This window comes from Cupressus sempervirens, chromosome 4 (genome assembly GCF_028749045.1).
Source record: "Cupressus sempervirens isolate cs-2001-9-10 chromosome 4, ASM2874904v1, whole genome shotgun sequence".
Lineage (NCBI taxonomy): Eukaryota > Viridiplantae > Streptophyta > Pinopsida > Cupressales > Cupressaceae > Cupressus > Cupressus sempervirens.
In genome coordinates this window covers 436,987,164-437,001,767 of record NC_143121.1, presented here as the reverse complement: position 1 = coordinate 437,001,767, position 14,604 = coordinate 436,987,164, and the positions used below count along the sequence as shown (strand labels likewise).

Below are 14,604 nucleotides of genomic sequence, written 5' to 3'. Positions count from 1 at the left end.
GATCTCAACTTAGCTAATGATTTTGAGGAGAAATTTATTGAAATGGAGGAGATCGGGAAACAATACAATGAGCTATTATCTAAGGTGGTTGTAAAAGTTCATGAGGATGATATAGAGGCATTTGATAGACTAAGAACCTCACATGGGATTCTTAGATTTTTTGAATCCTAGGAAATGTTGGTCCCTGAAGAGGTCAAAAATATATAAAACAATTTATCTAGGTGAAGAACAAGATTATAGACCATTGACATTCACCACAATGACACAATTAATCCTTCTGTTAGAAGGTACCTAGAGTATAGTGAAAAATTTGGGAAAGGAGAAGATATGAAGGGAGCTGTAGAGGTTGGTGTGAAAAGTGTACAAGGTTCGGAAGATGTGGGAGTTGGAAACTCATCATGAGTTTCATTTTATTATTTTAAAAGAATTTTCTTTTCTTTTCGAGTTTTAAAATGAACTAGTTATTAGTAACACTTCTTGAAACCATTACTTTATGATGTTTAAATTTAGGATCGTTGAACTTTTTATCTTTTGGGTGAATGTCGATTGACTTATTAGAAGTACTTTTAGTTTATTAGTTTATGTTCTATCTTATGCTTTACATTGGATTAAAAAACTTGAATGATCTACAATTATTATATCGGATCTACATATTAGATCTTTGAATCAGATTGTGTGAATGCTTTTCATTTAAGAAGATAGCAATAGATAAGTGCATTAAAGTTCTCTTTATTTTTATATGTGGAATGTTGGAGACTCATGTCTAAATGGGCTCTTGTTGGGTAAATAAGTTTATGGAAATCTCTTATCTTTAGTTTTTCTTTGTTTCAGGTTAAAAGAAACTCACTCATAGTGGCTAATATTTGCTGACTATAGTTATAATATTTAATATTAAAAAATTGATTATAAAATTATAGTGTAAAAATAGAATTGATTATACAAGTATAGAGTAATGGCAATGCAAAATATAATAGAAATATGTAAAATAATATTTATTTAATATTTAAATTTATTTTAAAAAATACATTTATTTAATCATTTTTAAAATTGAAATACTGCAAAATAACAAAATTACCTTAATGTTTTCCCAGAGATTTGATTATGCTGCTTATCATCTTATTTCTAGGCTTAAAAAAATACACTATTGACTAAGATAAAGGGGAAAAGAAAAGAACATTATCATTATTGTCACACTTACCATAAAACAACTAAACCAATTTTTTAAATTTATCTATTATACAATCAGGTTAAACCGCAGAACAACAGACTTCAATTCAAGAATGAACTAATACCATTTAGCAATTAGAATTGCTTAAAGAGTACTAACAATAATTAGAATGGAATGGGCTGGGGTCATGAGAACATTTGTGGAAAATGAAACCTCATGCAACGTGTCAGCTCTCAGTCTTGGACTTCACGTGGCCATTGTGGATATTCCGCACTTAACAGATGTGAGGGACTATGCAACTCATGGGATTTTTGTGTTGATTCGGGAACTTTGAGTTGCAGATTGGGACCCATAGACCATTCCAGAATACGTATCTAATTTGTAGTGTGGCAACCATATATTTCAGTGAAAGTATTTATCATGAACTATTTGACTTTTCAGGATTCTCCAAAAGAAATGGACAGGAACAACCTGATTTTTCTATGGCGGTGAGCTAGCTTTATCTCAAAATGGGCTATATAAATCCCCTCTTCCTTTAACTAATCTCCATATCAAGAGAGCACTTATATTATTCTAAGAACTCACTTGATAATTGAATCTCTGGAGTGCAATTGATTTAATATCCAAGTATGGAGACTTATATGTTCTTATTTATCATTGGTTGTCTTGATGTTATTTATTTACTCGAAATTTATCTTATGTATGTGAGAGATAATGTTTCGTTGGTTCATAACAGAGCGTTTTAATTGTTTTTTTGGATAAATTAATGTGGTGATATTTGTGTATTTACGTTTTAGAGTATACTAAATGACCCCCCACCAGAATAAGAAGAAAGATGTTTATTATATTTTGTTTATGAATGATGCTGCTCTTTACGCTCTATAAATTGAACTGCCATTTGCACTGTCTTGTTAGCTTTACCTAAGAACGTCCATATTTAATAAATTTTCAATCTTATAGAAACTAGTTTCAATATTTGTCCTGCTAATTAGAGTTGGCCGTTCCAGTTTATGATGCTTTTTCCCTGTATAACATAATTTTGCTAATGTTTCGACGATAATTTTGCTGATGTTTCAACGAGGGAGTTTTTCTATTCAAATTCAAATCTATTGTTTCTTTTATATCTATACAACTATTTAGAAGATCAATAATAATGAGTTTTTACATTCTAACGATATTAAGCTATGATCATCTTTTTAAATAAGATTATATATTTTTGTTATCAATATTTCAAATCATATTCGAAATCTATCATTAATCAAAAAAATTATTTACATAACTTTTCTTTATATTCATATAACTTCCTATAAAATACACAAGTTGAATAACTTTTCTTTACATAACTAAACTTATTGCAAAGCTATTGATAGTTATACGAGCTATAAAAAACGATAGAACTGCTTAAAATGAGAATATTAAGTAATTATCCAGATGAGTTTCTTTGTAATTTGCAGGCATAACTGTGCAGCGTGTTCCAGACAATTTGATAAACTGGAGCATCTACTTGATGAGCACGTGAATATTTCTTATCATTCTCCTCATTTGATTGGTATTCTTCATTTTCCTTTTTATATGCTTTTCATGTTATAATTATTTTTCTTTTCTTTCCCATTTTTCCCTACGAAGGAGAGCCATCTAAGGAGAAGATAGATCGAATCTATGAACAAGGTATCAATACATCATATAAAAAGATTTAGGTCTTTTTGATTTGGTGGTAGATATTGAATATCACTGGTTCTAATTTATAACTATTTAATACAAATGTCTTGAACTGCTCTTGATTAGGTCTATTACTCCTAAAAGAAAAAAATTAAAATAGAATAGCTAAAACTATATTAACCCTCTATTTTTCATGCTTATTTAAGTGATAATTTCATAGATTTCTCTTGACCAGCCACAATTTCCAAACGAATCCTGTGCAGTACAAGTCTTCTTTGGGGATGAGGAAGTAAAGTCGGTCTTCCCTTGTTATGCAAACCCTCCGATTCCAAATGCAGATTACAGGTAATCAAATCTTTCCGACATACTCTCTTAGTTGGCGCATGCTATTTCTGTACATTTTGTTATCTATATTAATCCCATAAGCTCTATACTGGATTTTACCTGGGTTTAACAATTGCTACTATAATAGTTCAAAGAAATTAGAGAGGGCTTTAGCTACTCGCTAACATGTTCTAGATATTTCATAATAATTTAATCCTCCTCCTTTAACCTTTTTTCTTGATCAGACGTTGGAACAGTTACGTAAATATCTACTTACTCATACTATGCAGTTATGTATTTTCTTTACTATTTAAATATCACCAGGCCATCCTTGTAGTGGTTTTTGAAAGTATTGACATTTAAAGCATTATGAAATTACTCAAACTTCTTTATTATTTAAATATCATTGGGTCATTCTTCTATTCTTATAGTAGTTGTTGAAAGCATTGGTATTTAGGACATCATCAACTTGAACTTTATCTTGAATAAAATCTATTTGTCCTTGTGATAAAGTATTTTTCTTTTAGTTTAATCTTTTAAAATAAGTTTAATAATTTGATCAATAATTTAACAATAGTTGAATTTATTTGTATTCTTTGTTAAAATAAGCATATTTTTATTTTAAAAATAAAACAATAGTTACAGTTTCTATTAAGAAAATTAAGAGGAAGGTAGTACAAGGTTTAAGTCTATAATGAAACAAGATTCTTATTGTCCTCTTGTAACATGCTCAAAAATAATTTATTGATATTTATACATGTAAAATTATTTTTCTTCTCATGTCATTTGAATATTTGGGTGGCCTTACATTTAATCCCTACATTGACAATAATAAAATTTATTTACAATGGACAAATATCATTAAATGTACAAAAGGTGACACTTTTTCCTAAGTTTAACTAAATTACAATTGGATAATTTCTAATGCTTTGGCTCAAATCTTTGGTACATGATAGGAACAAGTCACAAATAGTGGCTTGTATTTTCCCTAAGCTATAGATTAATTAAAATGTAGAAATTTTAGCATTTGTTAATCAGAAAAATAATTGTATTATATTTTAATAGTGACTTGATAATTACATTTTTAACTAATAACTAATTCATTTTACCTTTTCATTTTTTATGTATACAATAGTTAATCGCATAAAGCATTATCAAAGTTAAATGATAAATACTATCATGTTCCATCTTTGCTATTGTACTATATTTTAACTATATTGTAGTGACTTGATAATTGTATTTTTAATTAATATACAATAGTTAATTGAATTAAGTATTATCAAATTTAATATGATAAACACTATAAATACTATCATGAGCTATGCTAAAATCTATACAAATCAAAATAAATATTCATACAATGTTAATTTTTTTCATTTATTAATGAAGCAAACTAAAATATCAGGTAGTGCTTACTAAAACTCCACTCCTATAAGATCCCAAATATATGAGCCAATCAAGTTCAAGTAAATTAATTTTAAAAAATTTAGAAATTAATTTTTTTACAAATAAGCATTACAAAAATCAAAACTTCAAATTAAAAAGAATAATACTCATATCCAATTGGTTTTCATTGAAAGAATTAATCTCTAGTTAACTATAATGATTGCAATAGTATATTGCCTATGGTAAATACAATTAGATTTATAGTTTTATCTAATACAAAGTGATAAAGTGATAAAGACTCTTTAAAAAAGTATTATTCCTAACTAGTTGACACACTAAACATGAAGAGTGTTCATAGTTTGCATTGAAGTGTAAGATAGCATCTAATTACTATATTATGCTTTTTTAGACATATTTTTTGAACTATAGCTATAAGTGAATATGAAATGATGTTATGATATATTGATGAATGTGTATTATTATACATGCATACATATATACATACATATCCATAAATGCACATTCATATAGACAAATAAATTTACACTTTTTTAATGATCTTCAAGAGATACATGTCAATAGTAGTATTTGTAAGCATATTTTTATCTGTGCATATAAATTAAAGTTATGGTAGAGGACCAAGATCCTCCACTAATCCTAGGAGAAAATTTGTAGAAACCTTTTTAGACATATAAAACAATTACAACAAATTAACATAGATAACATGCATACTTAACACTCTTATTTACATAGGGAAAACCCTATCAAGAGAAAAATATTCCACTCAAAAACTAACCTAGTAATTTAATTATAAATTAGAAATATATTACAATATTATTATTTTTTCTTTAGATGTAATTGATTTAGGCTCTTCCCACTTTACTTAATCAGAACAAGGGAATTTTCTTTTAGAGAGTGGGAATAACTAAGAGTTAGACTGTTGAGTATACAACATAGAGTTCTAATCAAATCTATGATATAATCCTAATGAAAAAATTAGTTTTTCACATAATAAGGATAGGAGAGCAGAGGTACATTATGCTTGTGAAAATATAGATGAAGAATGCCCTAGAAAGAAAAGGAAATCTTAAATTTTGAGGTGAACCTAGGAGTTAAGATGACTTCTAGTTAAAATCCTAGAATACAACAATAGACTTCTAATCAAATTTGTGATATAACCCTAATGAAAAATTTGGTTTTCACATAATAAGGAGAGGAGAGTAGAGCCACATTATGCTTATGAAAATCTAGATGAAGAGTACCATAGAAAGAAAAACAATTCTTAATGTTTGAGGTGGACCTAGGAAATAATATGACTTCTAGTTAAAATCCTAGAGGGGTATTGTATGTTTGAGGCCTAGTATGTATTTCTTTATTCAATGGAAGGTCATGCCTCCTTATCATGTTCACAATGAGTTGTGACCCTTTATAATGGATCCTTTTTCAAATGTCATAATACATCATAATCACAATCCTTTATAAAAGTCACAACCCTTCATAATCAAAATCATTCCAAACAATAATAACGCTTAATAATTATCACTTTTTTGAAGAGTTGTAACCAGTCATAATTACAATACTTTCAAAGATTTGCATCATTTCATTATTTTCCTTACTTTCCTCACATTCATTTCCTCTTCCATTAATCATTTTTAACTCTTATCTTATCCTTTTCTTTCCATTTTTTTCAAATAAAGTTTCCTCTCTTTTATATTTATTTTGAATGAGTCTTGTATATTTATTACATATCTCTTGACTTTCAGTTAGATTCTAATATTATTTTGTATTATATTATATATTTACTTATTGATTTTATGTTTATTATCATTTAATATTACATTCCATTGAGATATAAAACATATTTTTTACAATATTATCTATTATAGATACTTTTATTTATTCATTCATTCATTTTAATTTTATTATTATTTGATTGTTATCTGTTTTTAAATTTTATTCGATTGATAATAGAATATATCATATTAATATTATTTATTATTTATATTTTGCTTAGTTATTAAATTAATATTATAACCAAAATATGTTTCACATATAATTATTTCTATCTTATTATGATGGGTTCTTTGGAGATGGATATATACTAAAAAAATATTGATTCAAGAAGAAATGGACATTAATGAGGAAAGTCCATTTACAGAGCTTGAAAATAAATAAGGAGGAAACTCAACCCATCTTTGGGTGTTTCTACTGGGAATGAGTATAAATTCAATTATGGAATCATAATATCAAAAATATAGAATGGAGTAAGAATTTATTCATAATATCATTGATGGATTTAGAGAATTGTCCTATATGTTTTCTTGAAAATGTCCCAAGTAAGAAATGAAAACCATGTCATTGACTTTTAAAGGGCTAAAATATTTCTAGAAATAAAATATCTTATAACATTTTGTTGGGGACCTCAAAAAACAATTACTTTAGTGTAGAAAGCTAAGATGCCTAAGGACAAAGGGGAAGGGATAATGTTGTTTTCTAATTGCAAAGTTCATGGAAATATATCTATGGGAGCTTCAGGTGGCAATCTATTCAAATATTTTGTAAATATATTCTTTATAGATTATTATCACATATTAGGGATATGTTTTTTCATTTATGTCAATATATTCTTTTCTTTTAGATATTCTTGAAGAGATATTGCAAGAATATTCAAAGGAAAATTGTGATTTGTATAGCTACTATGATTATAATTGAGTTGTGACATATGGTTTGAAAAAAAAATATAGTTAATTTTTGTTAATTTTGAAAGGAATATTGCATCATTTGATTGAGTTAAATGGATGATTGATTATATCATGGTATTTTGCATGTTTAGGAAGAAACATAGTTGTAGTATGTAGACTGATGTGGGTTAGTTTGATACCATTTTTGTTCACAATAGTTATGACATGTTTAGGAATTGGATTTATATTCTTGACATTATTAGTTTGCAATCTTAAGGGTCGTAAGATACATTTCTCAATTGATAGAGGTTCGTTAATAGTATTCTTGATTAAAAGTTTAGAGATGGAGAGGAATTTTGAGTTAGGTGTTCATGATCAAATTCTATTTGTATTTTTAGATAACATTCATTGGTGTGATCGTAATTAAATATTTTCTAGAAGAATATTTATATTCTTCATGTTCTTGCATGACAAGATGATGTAGTTTTTCTTAATAGATTGAGATATGCTTATTTTGTTGTCTCAAACTTGTATTGAAGCAGGGGAGGGGGTAGTAAAGGTATACTTTAAATTTTTTTATCTAAGTTACTATTGTAAACAACTTTTAAATACTAGTTTCTTAGATGATAATACCTTGATAAAAGAAACACAGTTGAACTGTTCAAGCTCAGACAAGAAAATATATGTCATTGAAACATACATTTTGTATGTGTAAATCCTTAGTGAGCAGATGAAAACCATGGTAGGAGTAATATACCCACTAGCCTTTTATTGTAGATAAAAGATTTCCTAGTTAAAGGCTAAAATTATTCCTTCTCAAAACTCATTTAGTTGAGAATGTTGATAACCTATTACAATTACAATAAGCTTATACATGTTACTTTGTGAGAGGATTTACAACACTCCTTCTAGGAGATACCTTGTTAGAGGATTTATGAGTTGTTACAGTAAAGAATACTCGATTAAGGGTTTCAAATAGTTGTAGTAGTAATAAAGAAAACTAAGTGGTCAATCTAAAGAATAACACAACTTGCCTTGTAGATCTATTGTTCAATCCTTGAATATTCTTTGATATCCTTACTCTTCATTATCTTTCCATGTTTTGTATCATGTAGCACTCTTTCATGTTCCTTTCTATCTAGACAACCTGGTTATTGTTTGTCTTTATGCTCTACAACTGTATATCTTTACTTACTCTCACTAGAAAAAACAATAATCAAGTTTATAAAACCTATTTTCACTCTCCAATACATGGGCACCAAAACCTTATTAAAAAAATTCCACTCACAATTATGGGTACAAAAATTTTAATAGCATATATGGGTTAATCACATAAAATCCATGATTACCTATTAGTAGATATCTGGATTGGTAGGCTTGCTAGTCTACCTAGACTCATATAATGTAGCTTCTAACCTTTCTATCTATAAATATTGTATTATGGAAGTATGTTAATCATACTATACTTTTCTCCATCTATTATGTCATATCAATGGTAACTCATCATACTTACTTTCTATCTATGAGTGTTCATTACACCTTTATGCCTATTTAACTCATGATAGTTTCTCACTTAACTAGACTAGTAGAAGAGTTTAAATGTGGAGACTAATGAGACTTAGAGTTTAATTTTTCCCACTTTATTTGCATGTTTTCTCTCCAGATTATTTCTACATGGGTTTGGGGGTAGAGAACCCAAGATCGGGTCAAGGGTTAGTGCCCCTTGTGGGGTCCAAGGGTAGATCCCCAAGTGCCCTCCCTATTGCACTATAATGTGGGGTTAAGGGGCAATGCCCCCATGGGACTTCTGAGGTGTGACGCCCATGAAAAATCAGATGACTTTATTATTGTAAAAGGCATCATCTTCTATTATTTATTAGACAACTTATTCTAGCCCTAATTGTTTAAGTGGTATAAATATTGTATAAAATGTCTTAGTTTTATGGATTTCATAATGTGTGTGATGAAATTGAAACTTCTTGCAATGATATTGGGCTACAAGGGATTATAGATTGTAATCACATTGTAATCACTAGATAATAAGATTATTGGACTTTCTATTCGTGCATGTAGCCCAAGGATTGGGTTAGAAATGTTCAATATTTGTGTCTTATGTTCTCTTCTATGTGATATTTTTTCTTCTAATATTACTTATATTTGTATTTAATTTTTATTCTTATCTCATTAATCCTAACAAGAAGTCTCTACTGGTGCTCATTCTAAATTAAACTCTTATTCCTCTCATTTTTGCTAGTTTCCAATCACTGATAACTCTAAGTATGTGATGCAATGCATTAGTCATCACCTTTCTTTAGTCATCATGCCAATTTTACTTATAGGTCAAACTATCCCCCTATTTGGCATTGACAGCAAAACCTTCAACCATCTTTGACTGTCTTTAACACAACATGTCTCTTTAATTCTTTTTTCCTTCTTCTCTTCAATTGTAGCAGTGTAAAACATTTTATTGGTGTGGACTTAGTCAAAAAATAATGAGTCTCCTCCTAAGTATAGTCTCTTCATCCTTCTTCATTTTGAACTTATTTATTCATCTACCCTTGTTGGGATTGGCCTTATCCCTCCATTCATAAAATAATTGGACTTCTTCCTTGTCTCTCTTCATTTCTTTCTTACTTTCTTCTCCTTTTACTTTTCTCTTTTCTTCTTCTCGCCCTTTATTTATTATTTTTCCATTTTCCCTTGTTCTTCACTCACTTTTCATCAACAATGACAACTGGGAAAAAAATTGAATTACAACCTATTAAACACCTCTTTATATAGAGGGAAATGACTTCTCAGATATGTCTTCCATGACTCTTTTAAATTAGTGAGAGAAATTTTCTCACTTTGAATATTTTCCATGTGTTCTATCCCATCTAGAGTATTGGTCAGTGTCTTGATGATTAGTAGATCTACATTTTTTAGATTCTCTTGAATGATACATGCTACAGGTGATAGGAAACATTAATGATCTATGAGATTGCGAGATCTTTTTTTCTATTCAGCCCGTTGTTTGTGAACTAGGTGAGTGGTTTCTAGAACCTTTCTTATAATTTTGATGAAATGAACTTGTGAGAAGACCAAACATCTTGATGAATTGTTTAAGATCCCATTAATATGTTCCTTTCTTCTACTCAAGATCATTGATCATGTATGAAGGTACTTAGGTCATAAACCTTTTGTAGCATGAGGATAATGTATTTTAAGACCTCAATTAGTTCATCCTTGAATTGTGCTAGGGTAACATTGTCGAGCTCAATAAGTTTCATGAGCTTTTCAATCTACTTTTCTTCAACTTTCTTCTTAGCAACCTTTTCCATTCCCTCAACATATCCTTCTAATTTCTCAACTATTTGTTTAAGTTGACCAATCAAATATGTTACTGGCTCATAGGTGACCTTTGATGTGAGCTCAATAATAAAATATCTAGTTTTAACCAATGATCTTTCCTGTGGCTATCATGTTCTTTCTTTCTCATGTTATTCATATTTCTCTACCAATTTTGAGTATTTCCTTAGGTCCTTTGATGATATGTTCACAAAATTTTCCTTCTTTTTCTCCAATTTTTATTTGATCGAGTTATTTTCAATCTAAACTTTTCCCTCATTTTCAAATAGTTCTCCTTCATCTTCTAGGATAGATGAAGAGGATGGTGATGATGGTGAAGAATGTATAATATTTCTCTTCTTCTTCTTAAGGTTAATTTCCCTTTTACTTATTATATCTTCTTGACACTTCTTTATGTTTTGGGCATACTTTTCCAACATCTTAGATTTAGTCATTTTATCTTCTCTTTTTGGTGAAGTTTATTTCTCTTGTTCCCCTTTCCTTTCTAGTTATAGAGACTATTTTTCCCTTGTTTATCCTCCATTGCTAGTGTTTTTTTTTTTTTTGTTTTGGGTTTTTCTCCTTTTTTAGTGGCCTCTTCTTGGGGTTGTCCCTTTCTGGTTGTGATTTCTCCTTGTCCTTGGGAGTATCTTTCTTTCTTGGTAACTAAAGATTGTTTGGTGTCTTCTCTTTTTTCAATGTCCCCTACTTTGTTAGATTTTTCTCTTTCTTTGGTACATTTTCCTTTTAAGGGGAATTCTCTTTTTTTGGTCTCTTAAATTCTTCTTATGCCTCCTTGTCTTCTATTACCTATGATTTCATGGGACTAGTAGACTACCTTATTGGAGTCTCTTCCATCTCCTAGATATTCTCCTTCTCCATTTTCTAATTGGATTGTGGAGATTTTCCCTTTTACATTTTCTTCATTGGCTTTGCATTCTCTCCTTTCATTGGGGACTTACCCTTGGATTTTTCTTCTTTCTTTTCCTTCTCTTTCTTTTTTGATGATTTCTCTAGTACTTGTGGAGCTTGGATCTCTAGTTTATTCTCCTTTGATTCATCCTCCTTCTGAGATGTCTTTGAATTCGATGGAATAGGTTGGGATCTAATGCTTGGTGTTGTAAGGGGATTGAAATTTATAAGTGTCTCAAGTAACTTTTCTACCTATCCTTTTTATTCCTCATATTTACCTAACCCTAATCCTCCCTTGTATTTTCTCTTTTTCTTATCTCCCATCATTATGGCTTTTATTTTTAGGTCTCTATGTTGAGGGATTTCCTTTGATTTTTCTTCATGCTAAACTCCACCATCCATTCAACCATTGTATTCCACTTCTTTATTGCATTCACAAATACTAATTTTATTTCACTGGTTGTGAAAGATACATTCTCTTGCATAGAAAAGTCTTGTTTGTATTCTTCAACCAACATCATTCTTTCTAACTTGGTATTATCTAACCTCATCTATGTAAGGGCATCATGTAGTGTTCCTTTGAACTTTATGATACCTTCTTTCCATTTATTCACTATGATGTTAGTTAGTTCATTGGGTAATTATGACCTTATCTCTAATGGATTTCTACTAAAAGTTCTCATGCTTACTAGTATAACACTAACTACCTTATTCTTATTTTTATCATTAAATTTTGAAAACCTTATTCTCAAAGTCTTACAATTACCATTATGCATGATATCAAGTAAAATATTGTCAATTAAAAGAGGAGGTGGTAGCCAATTACCTTCCTTTTTTGTCTTTTCCACTTTAACATCGATCTCTATTCTAGAAGGCTCTTTTGCATTTAGTATTGGTGAACTTTTCTCTTCAACTTTATCTTCCTTCTAATTCTCTTCCATTTTTATGTTTCAACTTTTTTTGTCTAGATTATTCTTATTTTCTTTGCACCAATTCCTTTTCCCTTTTCCTTGAGCTCAAGAGTGGACTCTTACTTTGACTCAAGTTATGCTTGAGTATCCATCTCTAGTTGAGGACTTGAAGGAGCTTAACCAATAATATATTCCTCAATTTTTTTAATCTTAGCATCCTTAACTTCCTGGGGTTCATCTTTCTTAGTAATTTCTTCTTTGATTTCCCTCCTTGGCTTCTTCTTTGTTGTAGTTTCTATCTCTTTCTATTTTTGGAATTTGGAGTTCATTTCCACATAGGATATGATGCTTGAACACTTTTTTTAAAGCATAGAGAGTAACCTTTCAATGTGTGGCCTGGTCACTTTTTTACTTATCTCACACTAGAGACCAGTTAACTAGTGGGTTCGTGATTGAACCACTTGAATCATAGAATTCTCTATGCTCGGAAAGAAATACAGTTCATTATTATACTCTTCAACTAGGCAATATACTATTCTCTCCTTTTTGATCATTTCATTTTGAAATATGTTAAAGTATCCCCACAAGATAGTGTTACCTTTCCCATCTAGTTTCATGTAGATTCTAATCATAAGGCTTAAGATGGGTTGATCTTTCAACTAGGTGAAGGGTTTATACCCAAGGAAATCCTTTCTAAAATAGAAGAAAATACAAAACAAAATTGTTCCAAATTTTAGAATGTTCTTGGAGAAAACTTTTTTTTTTTATCTTACCAATATCCTCCATTATTTTTCAATGGATCCATCTCACTGGGTCAAGTAGAGATAGGTAATGAATCATCTAATATGCTCTATAAACTACTCCACTCAACATGTTGTTGATTTGGATCAAGTAGTAACTCTTATATGCAATCACTACTGTAGAAAATCTAATTTCATCATCTATTATATTAGTAGTTATACAATCTCACCTATCATGGTGACATGCAGTCCACTCTGCAACATACTTTATTAATACAATTCTAGTTGTGATTTCCTTTCCTTTAGAAGTGAAGCTAGACACCCTTCAAATTAAATCCCTTGTGCCTTTTTAGTCTTGTTCTAACCATATATACCAATCTCACACTATGCTTAGTATAAATCTCATCCAATCCTCATGGAAGAAATTGTGTATGTTCAGTGCATTGTTTAGGGTTGTATATTCTAAGTGTTTATGCTCCTTCAAAACTTGATTCTAACAAAGTTTCCTATATATATATTTTGAAAGGCCTTATCACCCCATTCTTCAATTTTTACCTTTAAAAATGCATTGACATTCTCAATAAGAATAACATTACTAAGAAATTATGATAAGGCATATCCTTTTTGTCCAGCCTTGATGGAAGAACCACATACTCAGGTTGCATTGTCATCATTCCATTGACAAACATTATCTTGTCAATTTCTTCTTGCATTGTATATCTTTATTGGTGACTAATAATATTCACATTGATCAATGACACTTATCAACACACTAATCAAGCTACCTTTCTTTTCTTGCTCAAATCAACACAAAATTCATGTAATGCTCATGCACTAAATGTTAGTTTTTTCAACTTAGAAAGATAAAAGGATTTTGAAATAATAAAGAGGTAAATGGATTTACATGAGTCTATTTATAACAAAAAATTGCAAACTTAGGGGTATAATTGTGAATAGAATATTTACATATAACTTAATCTAAATAATTAGTGCTCAAGACCCTTTGGCTAACAATCATTTTCCTACCTCTTTCCTATCCATAGACTTGTGTAACTTTACTGCCAATTTTGGAAACACTTAGTAAAATTATTATCACAAGTGACTTACTTGTTTAGATATGGGAGCATGTGTATGATTTTTCTCGATACTTATTTATCTTAATTTGACTTAAGGGCTCACCACTGACCAGTGATCTCACATCCTATATAGGCTTGGCTTCTTCTTCTTTTTCATTATTATTGGTCCAAACTTTTTTGAGGACCTTCTCAACTTCCTCTCTATTCATAGTCTTATTCTTCACTTTTCTTTTAGGGTATTAATTACCTAAATTATTCTTTTTCCATAAATATTTGACAAAATGACCAACATTGTGATAGTTCTGGCATGTCATTCCTATACCTATCCATGGTCTAGAATTGTTCCTTTGACCTATCTCAATCTCATAATAGGCAGAAAGATGATCATGGGTTCCATAGGTTGAGTAGATTTATGTGGAC

At 29.7% G+C, this 14,604-nt stretch overlaps 1 protein-coding gene across 1 annotated transcript in view; it reads left to right on the top strand.

The window, feature by feature from the left end:
* Window positions 1-1,337: 1,337 nt before the first annotated feature.
* The window catches only part of LOC149561886 (uncharacterized), a 51,029-nt gene continuing 37,762 nt past the window's right edge, over window positions 1,338-14,604 (top strand). Inside the window, exons 1-4 of the mRNA XM_089827920.1 lie at window positions 1,338-1,451; window positions 1,610-1,656; window positions 2,623-2,683; window positions 3,063-3,172. Coding sequence (XP_089684046.1) covers window positions 1,338-1,451; window positions 1,610-1,656; window positions 2,623-2,683; window positions 3,063-3,172 — 332 coding nt within the window. The remainder of the gene's footprint in view (window positions 1,452-1,609; window positions 1,657-2,622; window positions 2,684-3,062; window positions 3,173-14,604) is intronic.